This window comes from Stenella coeruleoalba (assembly GCF_951394435.1).
Source record: "Stenella coeruleoalba genome assembly, chromosome: 10".
Taxonomy (NCBI): Eukaryota; Metazoa; Chordata; class Mammalia; order Artiodactyla; family Delphinidae; genus Stenella; species Stenella coeruleoalba.
The window spans coordinates 100,582,184-100,598,403 of NC_137156.1; the positions used below are offsets into that span (position 1 = coordinate 100,582,184).

The 16,220-nt window shown below is 59.9% G+C and overlaps 1 protein-coding gene across 2 annotated transcripts in view; it reads right to left on the reverse strand.

Moving 5' to 3' along the window:
• PLXND1 (plexin D1) overlaps positions 1-12,869 on the reverse strand; it is a 51,970-nt gene extending 39,101 nt beyond the window's left edge. For both annotated transcript variants that reach the window (XM_079933876.1, XM_079933875.1), the window contains exon 1: positions 11,424-12,869. In XM_079933876.1, the coding sequence (XP_079790002.1) occupies positions 11,424-12,743 (1,320 nt within the window). In that variant the 5' untranslated portion in view covers positions 12,744-12,869. The remainder of the gene's footprint in view (positions 1-11,423) is intronic.
• Positions 12,870-16,220: the final 3,351 nt, after the last annotated feature.

Genomic DNA, 16,220 nt, shown 5'->3' on the forward strand with positions numbered 1-16,220 from the left:
GATCCCGGGAAAGTGAGCTTTCACTGCTGAGGAGCTGAACGCACAGCAATCACCTTGGGGTATTAAGCAGCAGACTGCAGGGCGGCTGCCGCTCACCACACGGGGCTGGGGGCTGCACTGAGCCCCCTCCCACTCACCCTTCCGCAGCAGCCAAAAAGAGCTTTTACAACCGCAAAGCACTAAATGTGACATGGGATCCTGGAAAAGGAAAAGGACATTCGTGGAGGAAACTCTGGAGTTTAGTTGAGAGTAAAATACTAATGTTGGTTTCTTAGTTTTGACAAATACATGTCGCATCTGTCATAACGTGTGATCTTAGCAGTGGGGAAAACTGAGGGAAGGGTATGCGGGAACTACCTGTACTATCTTTGTAACTTTCTTGTAAATCTAAAGTTATTCCAAACTAAAAAGTTGTTTTTTTCAAAAAAAGAGGGCTTCCCTGGTGGCGCAGTGGTTGGGAGTCCGCCTGCTGATGCAGGGGACATGGGTTCGTGCCCCGGTCCGGGAAGATCCCACATGCCGCGGAGCAGCTGGGCCCGTAGGACATGGCCGCTGAGCCTGCGCGTCCAGAGCCTGTGCTCCGCAATGGGAGAGGCCACAACAGTGAGAGGCCCGCGTACCGCAAAAAAAAAAAAAAAAAAAAAAAGCAAAGTGGCTTGTGTCCCTCCCACAGCTCAACAGCCTTCCATAGATCCCCAGTGCCCTCAGCATAAACCCAAAATTTGCTCCTGGGCCCTCAAGGCCCTGCTCGACCTGGCATGCCCCTCTGTGGCTTCCCCCAACCCCTGTCCTGGCCAGCTCCTTCTCCCTCAGCGTGGACAGCAGAGGAGGGGCCAGGACTGGAGAACGGGGAGCCAGCAGGGCAGTAATGGGGGTCTGACAGGCACAGCATCAAAAGCCAGGCCTAGAAACAGGGCACTAAACTCTGCTTCCTGCAGAGCCTGGGTGAGTAAACCCTCCCCCAACCTTCTCCCGAAGCTCTGAGGTTAAAGGGGGAAGTGTTCTCCAGGTCTCCAAGGGCACAGGTCAGGCCCAGACTTGAAACCACACCTGCGACTCCCAAACCCAAACTCCACCCAACCACTTCAGCCTGTGCGGGCTCTCGAAACACAACGGCTACTGGGCTACGGCTCCAATGAGCTGACCTCTCCACTGAGGGTAAACCAAGGCATGAAAAGAGCCCTGGGCCTACCGCATGCCGGTCCTGGGAGGGGGCAGGACAGACTCGGCTCTGGGGGGCCTCTGCAATGGCCCTCACACCAAGGAGGAAGCTGCCTGTTGCCAAGAAAGGAAATACCAGCACCTCCCAGTTGGTGATCAAGGTGCTCACTTCCTGAAGGGGTGGAGGTGGGGGGCAGTGGGGGAGAGAATGGCCAGCCAGGCCAGAGAACAAGTCAGCAGGCCTGGCTCTGAGTGGGAGGGGAAAAGCAGTGCTTTGGAGAAACTGAGGCACAGAGAGGGGCAGAGGCTTCCTCAGGACACACAGCGCAGTAATTCTCTTCCTGGCCCCAGGCTGCCTGAATCAGGCAGGAAAAACCAACAAGTGGCAATGGGCAGAACAGCTTGCGTGCACCCTTCCACAGCTTCAGAAGGGCCTGCCTTGGCTTCCCTGGCCCACTCTCTGGAGGAGGTGGATCGCCCAGCCCAAGCACTGAGGTCATCCGGGCCAGCTGGGCACCACCTGGAAGGGCCGTGTGGACCAGCCAGCCAGGCCGCCCTGAGCACGATGTGTCCACCCACCCACAACTGGCACTCCCGACCCTGCCGCCAAACAGAACACAGCCTGGAGGGACAGCCCCAGGCTGAGGTCACAGGCCGGGCTACACTGAAGACCTGCTGCGTGCAGGCATGGAGCACACACTCTTGTTGGGTTCCCATTTAACAGACAGAGAAACCAAGGCTCCTGATGTGCCAAGTCTCAGAGCTCTTAACTCACTGTGGGCTGCCCCATCCTCACTGAGCCTCAGTATTCTCACCTATAAAATGGGGGCAATAACTGCGCCCACTACAGAGGCTCAGCTCACAGCAGCCCTCAATACTGAGCACCACAGGTGCTCAATACACATTCCCAATTATCTCTGCAGGCCACTGGGCAGAGAGTCGGGGACGCCCCAGGACAGGAGGGCCCCTGGGACCAGCCGCTCCACCACTCCCCGAACGCAAGCATCTGAGGCTGGATGAGCACCGCTGCCTTCACCCGGGCTGGGGTGGCTCTGATCGGGGCCTGCCTGGGAACCGCTGCCGCAGCCGCTGACTCAAGCAGCCATTGTTTTGTTAGCTGGACACGGCCCCCCAGACACTCAGCTCCCTCTTCTCGAAGCTGTTTCTCATTCTGGCCCATCCTGGCCCCGTTTCCAGCCCTCCCCCCGGGTCCCAGGGGAGCACAGTGTGGGATGGGCAGCCAGGACTCTTCCCTGGCTGGGGCGGCGCGGGTAGGGGGGTCATCCCCTCCCGCCAGCTCCAGCGGGGGAGGGGCGGCGGGCAGAACGCGGCAGCTCCGGCCCCTCCTCACCCTGGAAGAGTTTCGGTCCCAGCTTCTTCCCCTGAAGGGACGCAGGCCGGGAGAAGCTGAGAGTGCAGCTGGCTCTCCTGGGGACACAAGGCCTTCCTCCTCTTGGGGCTGAGGGGCCCTGGATACTGAATCCACACCCTCCTCCCGATCCCCTGGGGGTGCTGGCCTCGGTCCCAGAGTCATCAGACAACGGCTTCTGACCGCAGCCGAGGGGCTCCCAGCAAACATCTCTGGGCCGGGTCCCATGTGCTGGAGACATGGAGGTGACATGGGGCCCTCTCTCTAGCTGTCAATGTCCCGGTTCAGAGACCATCCCCACGTGGGGAAGGGACAGCTTTATAATAGTAACAACACAGTGGAATCAGTAACACAAAAATAATAAGCAGCAACAGTTTACTTTGTGCAGAGACCTCTGCCTGTATAACCTCACTGAACCCTCGCCAGATGCTCATTAGTTGCTGCTACTTTATGGCAAAGGAAACTAAGCCACAGAGAGGTAAAGTGACTTGCCCAGGGTCACACAGCCAGAATAGGCAGAGGTGAGCCTCAAACCTAGGCCGGCTGTGGCTCCAGTACCCTTGTCCTAACCCACAGTCTCTCTGCCCCCTGCTCTGTCGGGTGCAGCCAACAGCTGCTGGGAGTTTGGCCACGTGGAGCTGGAAAGGCCCTGGGTTGCAAGCTGGGGATACTGGGGCCCATCAAGGAGCTAGCCACTTCCAGAGGGTTCAATCACCTCCAACACAGACGGTGGACGAGCTCTGAGAGGGGGAGGGGGGGCGGAGGTGACCGCCGATCGCTGTCTAGCTCCTTTCCTGGGCCTGGCCTCCACTTCAAGCCCTCTGCCCACGGCCCCCCCCATTATTTACTGATCAGAGCAGAAAGCGCTCCGTGATTAACGCCCCACTGGGGCCTCGCTGGGCCTCGTAATGGAGCTGTGAGCTTCCTCCCTCCTCCAGCGTGTGATTTATCGTGTTTCAGGGTAAAGGATGGTGGACTGGGTGGGGCGAGGCTCACTGGCCCTGCTTATCTCGGTGGCATCGGCATCGAGGATCAGCGGGGCAGTGGGAGAGTGGGCGGTGCAGCGGGGCCCTTCCAGGCAGCCTGCTGGGTTCGGCCCTGGCTCAACACAGGCTTTGGAAAGAAGGAAAACAGGCGAGCTCTGGGGGGAGCCAGGATCCAAATCCACGTGGCTGGCGCCAGGAGACTTTCCGGTCCTGTCCCCACTCGGGGACCAGCTGGTTTCCATGGCAATCCCCACACCGCTGGCAGAGCTGGAGGGCCCCTTGGGAGTCACCTGGTCCAGCCCCAGCGGGGGCTCCAGGAGAGAGCGTCCTGCTCCCGCCAGCACCTGGCAGGACGAATGTGGGCCAGCAGCCACGGGGTCTCCTCTAGAACCAGATCAACTGTGTCTCACTCTTCCCCCGGGCCTTACTGGTTCCCTGCATCCCACAGCACAGTGTCCAAACCCTCGGCCTGCACCCCAAACCTCACATGCTCTCAGCTTCATCTCTGCCTGGTACCCAAACCATGTTCTACCACATCTCTGGGCCTCCGCCTCTGCCTGGAAGGCCTCCCCAAGCCCCATCTGTCAAAGTCCTGCTCCAACAGCCCCCTCCTCCAGGAAGCCTTCCCTGAGTCCCTCAGACTCAGCTCTGCTTTGGCATATCTTCTCTCCTGAACTCCTCCCCGACTGTCTGGGGGCTCCTGGGGGATAGGGGCAGGGTCCGATTCATGCCTTTTAACAGGCTGCCATGTAACAGAGCTGAGCCCCTCCCTGCCACACTCCAGGGAACCCTCCACCAGGAGCACAGACAGGCAGGAGATGGTGCCCAGGAGGTCTGGGCTCTGGTGGGCGAAGGTGGAGACAGCTGCAGTTGTGGGAAACAGGAGCCCTGCACCCGGGGAACCTGGCCCCAGCCTGGGACCACGCTGGGCACGGGGCTCGGCAGCTCTGCTGGCCTCACTGGGAAGTTCTCATTACTTCCCACTGCAGCCCCAGCAGGGGAAGAACATCCCTGGGTCTCAATTTCTTCAACTTTAAAAGGGACCCATTCACTCCATCACTGCGACCTTGAGGGCCTCTTTGGCTCACACCCCTCAGGTCAGCGTTTTCACAGGAACCAGGGAGTAAAGGTGATGAGCGCAGGCTCTGACAGTAGACACTCTTCCACCTTTTACCCGCCATGTGACCTCAGGCAAGTCACTTATCCTCTGTGGGCCTCTGTTTCCCCTTCCTGTAGACTTAGCATAACACTCACCCCATTCCCTTGCTGGCAGGATTAAAAGATACGCATTATACATCAAGTGCTTTTGCAAAGTGCCTGAGACAGAGTAAGTTCCCAGGACACAACAATAAAAGTAATAATAATGATACCAATGGGAGCAGTTCTGGTGACCCAGTGAGGGCTTTCTTGCCACCCCAGAGCCCAACTCAGACTGGGAAACTGAGGCCCAGAAAGGGGAAGGGATCCCTCAGGCCCTCATGCTTCTTTTCCATACACAGTGTGTCTGTTCTCCACCCTCCAGCAACCAGAACCCGGAAGCCGGCCTGTTTCCTTAATCTCCATGAAAACCGGCAGCCGTGGCAATCGGCAAATGAGACTCCTGTAGAGGGTGTTTCTGCAGGGGCTGAGCCAACTCACACAGGCCTCCGCTGAGCTCCAGGGATCCCTGTTCTTGTCTCTGCTGAGCCCACTTTACAGATGGGGAAGTGGAGGCCCAGAGAAGGTAAGTGACTTGCTGGAGGCCACAGGGAGGAGGTGCAGAGCCAGGATTTGAAGCCAGGGACTTGGTGCCAGGGTCCAGCACTGACCCGTCCACCACTCTGGGCGTGTGTGGGTGTGCCAGGCTTGACTGTGGGCATGGCCAGGGCCGTGACAGATCCTCCACCCTCCTAGCAAACGCTGAACAGTGAGGGGCTGCCCTGGAGGGGAGGCAGCGGCCTGCCCAGCCCCAGTACACAGCACGGTCCAGGGCTGGGGTCAGGGTTGAAAGGGATTTGTCAAGTCATTCAAACGGACCACATCTCTCATTCACGCACCCAAAGGGCCAGGGGGTCACAATCACATTTTCAGAGATGAATGTCACTAAGTGCCTCCCTGCCTCCCTCAGGAGGCCCCCTCAGCCCCAGCCCCCACTTGTGGCGGGGCCTCTGCAGATACCCTAGCCAGCCTCAGCTGGCTCAGGAACTGAGTCACTGCAGCGGCAGCTCCCGGCTTCTACCCCGGCTTCCATCTGGGGCCTGCTGGGAGGTGCTGCCCCAGAGGGGGTTTTGTACAAAGGGCTCCACCCAAATCTCCCTGGGATGGGGGGGTAACTGCAAAACCCCCAGCTGAGAGCCCACAGCTAACACCAGCGGTCACCCACGGCAGACTCCAGAGCCAGACAGCCAGCCTGCAGGTCCCTATGCCACTAGCCAGCTGCGTGGGACCCTGGGCCTCAGTTCCCCCATCTGTAAAACTGGGGATAACAGCGCTTCCTGCCTCACGGGGTGGGGGTGGGGTGCTGTGAGAGCAAACACACTGGTGCCTGTGAAGGGCCCCGCGCAGCATCCCTGCTCAGAACTGGGAGGGTGGCCGTGGTCATTTTTCAGCCCCAGAGAGCTGAGAGGGCACCCAGCATCTGCACACCCTCAGGCCTACCAGATGCACCGCGTCTCACCATTAACAGAAGCGGCGCCCGGCGGCTCTCTCCTCTGCCTGTGCCTCCCGCAGCTGAGCTCGGGCTGGGAGGCACCTGACACACCTGTGCCTCACCCCTCTGTCTCGCCCACCCCCGCTCACCTTCAGGGCCTGCTTTGGTCCCATCTCCTCCCTCCTCTAAGCGCTCCCTGCCCCAACAGCTGTTCCACACGCTGAGCACACTTCTCTCAGATGTATTTCTCTTCTCCTGGTACTCATACCTCCACCGGCCATTTCCTGGGCACTTCGTGTGAGATTTCAATTCAGAAGGAGACACTGTCCCATTTTACAGTGAGAAAGCATGAGGCCCAGAGAAGGTAAGTGACTCACCCTGGGTCACACAGCTTACGGGCAGGAGAACAGGACTCACCATCAGCTCTACCCTCACGTACCTGGCAGTTGAGACTGATGACACTCCCAGGTCAGGGAGGTATGTTAACCGTCTCCTGGCCCAAGATGTGTCTGTCTCTCTAGGCTAGAAGGTCATCCCAGCCAACCCTGCCAGAGTCCCCTCTCCTAAGTGCCCCCAAGTGTCTCTTTTACCCTCGGCCAGCAGGGAGCTCACTCCCAGCCCCCAGGCCAACTCCAAATGGAAAGCCCATCTTGGAAGCTTATCTCCCTCCACCTCCACCCAGCATTTCAGCCCCTAAATTGGTTCAGAAAATGCCTTCTTGACGACGGGCACCCACCCACTGCATGCCAGTTTAAAATCGCCTGAGGGTTTTTTTTTCCACCTTTACTATAAAAAGACACCTTGAAAATGCAACATTGACATTTCCCTGTCCGTTTTCTTTTTTCTTTTAAAATACAAATATTATGGCCATTCATAGGCCAAAGGGAAAGATTCAGGGAAGGGAGTTGGACTCAGTCTGCCCTCGCCTTGCTGGGTGGCCCTGTGCCTCAGTTTCCCCACCGAGAGCACAGGCAACTTCCCAACTCACTTTCACCACATACGTGAATTGAGAAAAGGGATCCAAGCTACATGCCAGAGGCTAATTTTCTCACTTTCTCTCTCAGAATAGTCCAAAGGCCCCAAATATGCCCAAAGCAATCAGGGACAAAGTTGGGGCGCAAGGCTGGGAGGACAAGGTTCCCTGCCTCTTCACTGCCTTAAAGGTGGTGAGCAGGCGGCAAAGCCTCCCAGGCGGGGAGAGGGAATGTCCAAGACCACCCCAACCGAGGCTCTGGAGCTTCAGGCCCGAGGGCCCAAGGGCAACAGCGCGAGGCTGGGTATCCAGAGGCCCGGCTGAGCCACCCTGCTTGGGGGGCAGACACCCCTGGAGAAAAGATGGAAGGGCAGGGTCCTGTCCCCCGTTGTCCAGCCCCACTGAGACCACCTGGTGCTGGAGCAGTCAGGCCAGACGGGGCTGGGAGGAAGAGGGACTCCAGGCCCCTGGTACTCACCCCCGCCCCCCCACCAAACCCACCGTCTCCCCCAGAGGCACCCCTGTCGCATCCCCGACTTCCATCCCAATGCCGGGCTGGACTGGGCAAATCCCTTCTCCATCCTGTCCGTCCCCACCTCTGGGGCTACATCCAGGCATCTGAATCCGTCCGGAACACCCCCCCGCTTCTTCTCTCTGTGCCCTCAGACCAGGCCTGTCACATCCTCCTAGAACAACACCTGGCCAGCCACCCCTACCTCTGTGCCCAGTGCCCACCACACTGTAGGTGCTCAAGAAATATTTGTAAATGAAGAAGTGAACCACTTGCCTGGAAGATGGCGCCAGCCTCCTTCCTACTCTCCCTGCTTCTCCTCTCTCCTCACCAACCACCTAACGACTTTCTAAACTAGCTCCCTTAAAAACCATCACAGCAACTGCAAACACGTGTGCCGAGCACGCTGCTAACTGCTTCACCTGTAGCATCTCATTTAATCCCCACAGAGGTTCTGCGAGGTTGGTGTTTTTATTATCGTTCCTGCTCTACAGAGGAAGAAAGTGACGTGCTCGTTCAGATCAGATGCTCTGGCTAAAACCCTTCATGGTTCCCCATGTCCCCAGGACACAGTCACGCCTATCCGCACCCGCATGGCAGGTGGCAGGCCTGCCCGCCTTTCCCAGCCCTGCTCATAATTCCTGTTTCTCCTCCCCAGCCACAATGACCACCTCTCACTGCTCCAGTCCGTCTTGCTGTTTCCTACCTCCAGGCCTCTGACAGGCGAACAGCCTCTGCCTGGACCCCTCCTCTTCTCCCGCCAGCTTGGTGTGACTAACTCCTGCTCACCCACCCACCTGCACTTTGACACCACTCTCCCCAGAGGCCTCGATGCCCCTCTCAGGGCTCTGTCTGCCAGGATGGGATCACAGCACCCATCCCTCTGGGCTGGAAGGACCGGCCACATGGTCCACGAGAGCAGACAGTAAGGGAATCACCATAGGTCCCCAGCACACAGCAACACAGTAGGGACTTAGGAAATGTTTACTGAGGCTGCCATTGGGCGCTAGAGGTGGGGTCTTCACTGTTGCAGAACAAGCCAAAATAGGTCACTGGTTGCTGTCCAGGACCAAGCCCAGACCTGTGCTAATAATGTCCCCCCGGGGTAATAACAACAAGAACAGCAGACATCTACTAGGTGCTTGCTACATGCCGGGTACAAAGTGCTTTACGTTAATTAATTCATTTGGTCCTCAGCAATCCTTAGAGATTTACTGTCCCCACTTTACAGATGAGGAAACGGAGGCTCGGAAAGGTTAAGTCACTTGTCAAGGTCACACAGCTGGGAAGTGACAGAGTAGAATTTAACCCCGGGTGCAAGGTCCAAGTTCTTAAGACTGTAACTGGGGAGCTGGCAACAGCCAGGAGCAAGAATAAGCATCACTCTCCCACCCCTGACCTGAGGCTTCAGGCCCAGACCCTGTGGCCTGTGCCCACAGCTGGGCGTGCGGAAGGGGAGAGGGGTGTGGAGGACACAGGGAGAATGGCCAAGGAGGGCCAGGAATCCACCCCACCTTGCGGTGGGGAGAAGGCCCTCGAGCACTCTGCCCCTGGGACTGTGTCCCTGGAGAGGCCCTGCCCCCGAAGAAAAGGGAAGCCCCAGCTCCCTTCTGCAGTGAGTCACTGCACCAGGCCAGGCTGGGGACGGGACCGTGGGAACGAGGACGGTTCCTGCCAGAGGGGGAGGGGGAGGGGGAGACTGTGGCGGCCTGAGGAATCCCACGGATTGCCTCTCACTGAGGGCCTAGATGGACACACAGGCCTGGAAAGGCTCGAAGAAGGCCCTTCCGACAGGGTCTTCCCTCCGTAGAGCAGCGACTGACTCCCCATTCACCTCCTCAGGCTCTGAGACCCCCGGACACAAAGCTTGTGCCCTCAAACACAGCCCACTGGGGCATGTGGCTCTGGGGAGGGGAAGAGCGCATGTCCCAACTGCAGCGCTGGGTGACCACCCTGACTAAGCTGGCCCCTGCTGGTAGCAGACCGGCTCCCGGGCCAGTCTGCCCTGCTCACCCACCGTGACCTTTACTTTTAGGGCAGCCAGCCAGCCGGGTGGTAGGCAGTGTGAGGGCCCAGCTGCAGGAGAAGGAATCTGCGTTTTCTCAAAGCCCCAGTGTTGGGCACACCCACAGGGGAATAATTAATCTCACAGCTTCTTGCCAGGGCCTGAGGATCACAGAGAAGGGATGGGGCAGAGCCACAGGGAGCCTGGCCCCAAGGAGAGCTCCGTAATCACCAGGAGAAGGCTAAGTTCTGCATTTTGAGAAGTTGAGGCTTCCTAAGGGAGTGGCCAAGTCTCCCCTGACTCAGCTCGGGATGGAGAGTGCAGAAAAGGCACAGGGGTCCACCTCCCAGGGCACTCTAAAGAAGTGACCCCTTGCTGATGCGCTTCCTTGAGTGGAACCACACACAGATCCCTCCTGCACCCCCGTGTCACGTCCACCCAGGATCAACACACACATCGATCCCCCCCAACCTGGCCCCCTCGCTCCTGCCCTGCCCAGCCCCAGACACCTGGGCCCCATTCCCCCACCCCAGCTGCTGTGGCCCTATACCTGGCCCTCCGCGTTCCCTCCAGATCCCCACAGCCCACTCAAGCGCTACATGCAGTCCTGCTCACGTCCCTCCACTCTCCTGGAGCCGGCACCTCCCCACCCCAGTGGCCAGGGCTCCTCCAGCACACACACTCTGAATTCCACATCTGTAAGGCGGCAAAGGCTCTGCGGCACTACGAGCACAGATGCTGAGACAGGACAGCCTGGATTCAAATCCTGCCTCTGCTAGTTCTGTGGGACCTTGAGCAAGTTAGTGAATGTCTCTGTGCCTCAGTTTCTTCATCTGTAAAATGGGGACGAGAACAGAGCCTAGCTGAGAGGACTGCTGTTAAAACCTAGAGTTATGCCATGTGATGCGCTTAGTAGGCATTCCACAAGTGTGACTGCCTTCCTCGTAGCCCCCAGGCCTGGTGCATGCTACATGCTCAGTAAATGTGTGTTGGATGAATGAATAAAAAGCTGGCCTCAGGAACACACCCAGTTGCCAACCAGTGGCCTCCCCAGAGTGCCTACTGGTTCCCAAACACCTGTGTCCCCTGCCGCACACATCCCACTGTGCACCCAGGCCTGCCCTGTGGAACCAGTGTGTCCCTGCCACACGCACCTGCCTGCCCGCACGCCTGTGTGACCCAGCTCAGCGACACACAAGTCTGGGGCATACACCTTGCTTCCCCTCACCCCCCATGTGCAGGGCCCTGATGCACGCCTGCGTGCCTCCCTGCACACCTGCCACACTCATGCACACACCTGCCAACTCCCAAAGGCAGCCCTCACGGGCTCATGCAGTCGGCCCAGAACATACCTTTGGTCAGATGCTGCACTCACTTGCTGTGCACACAGCCCACTGCTGCGACCCTCACTTGCACAGCCGGGATGTATATGCACCTTCGTCTCTCTTCAGCGCACACCTGGGTACCCATCCACAACCCGACCGCCCCGCACACCTACATATGTGCACCTGTAGCCCAGCACTCATTTGAGTGCCCAACGCGCACACCTAGGCCATATTCACAGCAGTGCCCCCCACCTCTGCTGACACCTGTATCCTCGCGACTACACCTGGGTCCCCGCAAATGCACCTGTGGCTCAGAGTATACACTTGAGTCTCCATACACGCACATCTAGGTAACGACACACTCACACGTGTGACCCGCTCAGCGCACAACCTGCCCAGTTACCCGCACGCTCTCTCTCCAGCCCCCTGGGCTGGTCCCCAGCGCCCCCGCTGCCTGGGCATACCTGGATGTTGCGTTTGCGCTCGCAGGCCGGCCCGGTGCCCTGCACCACGCTGTCGAGCACGGCCACCACGTCGGGTGCGGGCTCCACGAAGCAGGCAGTGCGCGCGGCGCGGATCGCGGCTTGCACGTCGGCGAAGCGGAAGGCACAGAGCGCGGCCGGAGCCGTGCGGGCCGCCGGGGCCCCCTGCGGCCGCTCGAAGACCGCAAAGAGCAGCTCGCGCGCGGGGAAGACGGATACCAGGCGGCTGTAGAGGTCGCCGCGGCCCGCGCCGCCCGCGCACTGCAAGCCCAGCTGGATGTAGGACTCAGTGAGCTTCTTGGCGTCGCCGCCGGCGCCGCGGGGCAGGCAGATGCGCGCCAGCAGGCTCCGCGCCTGGCTCTCCTTGTCGCCCGCGCGTGCCTCGCTGTTGAGCGCCAGGTACGCATAGGTCTGGGCGCCCGGCTGCGGGTCGGGAGGGTGCAGGAAGGCGCGAACGAAGCCCAGCTTGTGCTGCTCCTTGGCGCCCTGCTTGATCTTGAGAATGTTATCGTCGGAGGGGTTGAGGTCGAAGGTGAAGAGCTTGGCCAGGTCGCCGCGCGCATCCAGGGAGCGGATGGCGATCTCGGGCGTGTTCTCGAAGCGGTGGTCCTCCAGGCTGCGGTTGCGTGGGAAGAAGGCGCTGCCGTAGCCCGTGTACGTGGCGCCCACGAGAAGGCGGCTGCCCCCGGTGCCGGCGGCCGGCGGCAGGACCAGTCCCACGGTGGACGCGTTCGGGTGGTTGGCCGCCACGTTCAGCATGCTAGGGAACACCGTGACGGGCTCGGCGGGCGGCGCGGCGGGCGGGAAGTGCACGGCCACCGCCGAGATGTTGCCCCGCCGCCGCAGCTGGCAGAAGCCCTGGTAGATGGAACCGCACACGACCACCAGGCCCTGGCCGGGGTCCAGTTGCAGGATCTTGTTGTAGTTGTCGGTGAGGCGCCGCGGGTGCTCGCACGAGGCCTGCGGCAGCTGCGGGGCGTGACACAGCGGGCTGTCGGCCACCGGGCCCACGGCCGCCTCGGCCTCCAGGCTCAGGTTAGCGCCCGACAGCTGGTAAAGGCGGTTGACGGCCGCCAGGTACACCGTCCCCGCCGCGCCGTCCAGGGCAAAGTTGTTGGTGGGCGTGGGCGAGGGGAACCGGCGCTGGATCTCCAGGGCGCCTATCCGCGCCGCCCCCAGGAGCAGCAGCAGCAGCAGCAGTGGCGGGCACAGCGGGGCCCAGAATGGCGGGCGCGGCGGCAGGGGGCTGGCCGCGGCGGCCCGGGCGCTATGGGGTGCGCCGCCCGCGCCGCGACGAGCCATCCGGGCGTGCGCGGGCTGCGCGGCACGGCGAGTGCATGGGGCGCGGCGCGGCCGGGAGCCGGGAGCCCGGAGGCGCAGGAGGCGGGGGGCGGGCCCGGGCCGCGAGGCGCTTCCTGCCCGCGCCAGCCGCCCCCGGCCCCGGCGCCCCGGCCGGGCTCAGCCGCTCCGCTCAACCCAGGGGCGGGGCGGAGGCGGCTCCTCTGCGGACACGCCCTCACGTCCCGCCCCCCGCCGCGCCCGGCCCGGCCGCGCCCCGCCTCCGGGGCCCCCGCTCGCCCCGGGCCCACCTCCCCACGCGCCCCGGGCCCCCGCCCCCGCTGCCCGCCGGCCCCGCCCTCCGGGCGCCGGGCCCTTGCTGAGCTGTTGTTGGGTCTGGCCGCGCCCTCCAGGACCCTCCCGTGCGGCACCCGCGGCCCGCGGCTCCTTTCCTGGAGCTGCCTCCGCCTCCGTCGCTGGTTGCTTTAGTTCCTTCTCCCTCTTGGCCGCTTGGCCTGTCTCTCGAGCTTGTTTTATTTTTTCCTTTTCTGTCTCTCCCTCCTTCTCGGTAAGTGTCTCTCAGTGTCTCCCTGTCTCTGTGTGTCCCGCCCCCCACCCCAACTCCGTGCGTGCTGTCTCTCCTTTTCTCAGTCTGATTCGCTTTCGCTCTGCCGTCTGTTACCCCGCCCCTCCCCTTTCTCCCCTGTATTCTCTCTCCCCCTTCTCTCCTGTGTTTCTGCCTTTGGCTCTCTCTCCCTCTCTCCTGGTTCCCTCCGCGCCCGCCCCCTCGGACCCTCTGTCTCTCTAGATCCCTCTACCCCCTCTCTCCTCCACCTCTGTCCACCTTCCTCTCCCCCTGCCCTCCCTCTCTCCACCTGACACTCCACTCCCTGTCGCAGGACACTGTCCAGACCTTAGATCCCAAACCATGGACACCCCCAGGGTCAGCTGGGCAGGGGGCACTGCCCCCTCAGATTCCAAGATCCCCAGCCCGGAAAGGGGTCTGACAAGTGGCAGGGACCAGAGATCAAGGGTCAGACATATAAATCAGGGAAAAGTGAAGAGGAGCTTTCAGGTCTGTGCCAAGCCTCGGGGTACCCAGAGCGGAGCCTTGGTCCTGGGGGGTGATGGCCCCAGGAGGCCCACAGTTACCTCCTGTGGAGACCCAGCTGCCCTTCCACCCACTTTATTCGGGACTCCGGAAGGACCTAAAATCCTCCCAGATTTATTGAAGACCAGCCACAGGTGAGCTGGCACTGGGCCTGCTTCTCCTTTCACCTGGGAGGAGAAGGTGGGCCCTGGGGGCCAGGGCAGGCAGTGGTGCTTACAGGGTCACAGAGCTTACGTGAGGGTGCTCAAGCAGGGCTTGCTGCCTATCAGGCACTATGCCAAGCCCTTCATGTGTTTTGACTCACTTCGCCCTCACAGCCACCTTCTGAAGCTGGTACGATTGATTACTGTCCCACCTTACAGATTCATAGCCTGAGGCCCGAGAGGTGAATGGACTGGCCCAAGATGCACAGCTCATAAGAAGGAGAACTACAATGTTTGGAAGCCCCAGTCTGCTGGCTCTGAATCCCACCCCCAACTCTCCCCCAGCCCAGGCCTCTCAGAATGGGGGGCTCCCACATGGTGCCGTGGTCCTGGCTCTGCGGGTGGTGTGGCCTCCCTCACCTGTTCCCGCCTGGTCAGGAAGGAAGAGCAGGGGTTTCTCTGTGCCCCATGGGGGAGGTAGGAAAGGCCAAGCCGACAGCAGTCCCCCACGCCCCAGCACTGCGCCTTCCTACCATGTGCTCATCATGCCTACCTTTCTCCACCCCCTCCGTCAGTCTGACCACTGCTCTGACAGCCACGAGTATTCAACACAGGAAATCAAAGGTTGTTTTCGGGGCCCCATCCCCCACCCCTGGGGCTCAAGGCCACTAAGGGGGCAGCTTGATAGGACCGATGTCCCCACCTCCATCTCAGGGTGGGGAGGACTTATCTTGTGCCACCTGTGGAAGCAACCTGGGAGCCCTGCCGGGGTGCACCTCACCCCACCCGTCCCCGATCATCCCTCTGTCTGTCTCCCTCCCCATCTTATCTTTCTCAGCCTTCGCCACCCCCTCTCTGGTTTTGTCTGTCTTCTTGCTCCTCCCCGTTTCTCTCTGTCTCTCTCTCTCTCCCAGTCTCTCCCCCCACCCTTCCACTGTCTGTCTCTTTGTGTGTGTATCTCTTTCTCTCTCTGTGTCTCTGCCTCTCTGTCTCCCTCCCTATCTCCCACCCCTAGCTCCCCCTCTCGCCCCTCCTAGCTTCCTTCCTGTCTCTAGGCTCATCTTGCCGCATCCTGCAGCTCCCCCCACTGAACCTTGAGGATAATGCTCTGTGTGGTCGAAACTCAGTCTGGCGCAGAGTGGATGCTTCCGGGCACTTTGGACACAAACTACCTGCCAAGCTGAGTGCTGGGTCTCAGGAGCCGCCTGGAGCTGGGGATATGCAGGGCCAGGTTAGCCGCAGAAGACATAGCCGGGGTCCAAGTGTCTTCACATAAGCTGGAGGTGGAAGTACTGTGTGGCGTAGGGCAAGGCACTTGCCCTCTCTGAGCCTCAGTTTCCTTGTCTGTAAAATGAAGACAATCATAATAGCACACCAGCCTCTGGGAGGTTATATGATGTGAAGAACGGAACGTACCAGAAAGCACAGTGCTGGGCACGTGGCAGGCACTGGACAAATGCCCACTTTTCCCCTTACACTGAGCAATGGCCCATCAGGGCCTCATGGTAGCTAGCAGAGCCACTGTCTACCAAGAGCAAACTACTGCACCCAGCACTGCCCTGAACAATCTGATGCCATCCTCACAGCCAGCTGAAAAGGCAGGGGTCATCGAACCTATTTCACAGATGGAGAAACTGAGAGCTATTAGCAAGGGGAGGATTTGAACCCAGATCTGTCTCCAAATCCTGTGCTTTCTCCCCTCTGCCCATTAGTTGGGAGCTCCCTCAGGCCAGGATGGATCATGGTGGCAGCCACCCTATACCCCCGGTTGGGCAGAGAGGTGCTGATAACTTGGGCTGAGTGAATGATGGAAGGATCGAATGAATGAAAGAACCCACATCTCCCCTGGCCTTGCTAAGAGGTGGTGCGGTATCCTCCCAGAAGGGATTTTAGAGCGAACCAAGGGGATATGGATGGTACCCAGGACGGCAGGTTAGGTAGCACCCAGCATCAACTCAATTTGAATTAACTAAACCAGATTTGTCAACCCTGGAGTGACTGCCGGCTTTTACACTGTGATTCAGGCCCTTTTCAGTTTTTGTTCAAGACTTCTGATTATATCAAGGAGAAGGACTCTGTTTGGGGCTAATGTGTCTTTAATGCCTCTAACATTTGTTATTGTCCATTTTTAATAGAGAGAAGGTCTCAAGCTCAGCATTCTAGAATTTACTTATAGCTCCTTATTTTCTTTATAATATTTGCAGTTATTTTCTGGTTTTGGCAAGTGATACTACAGGCTTTCCAAGT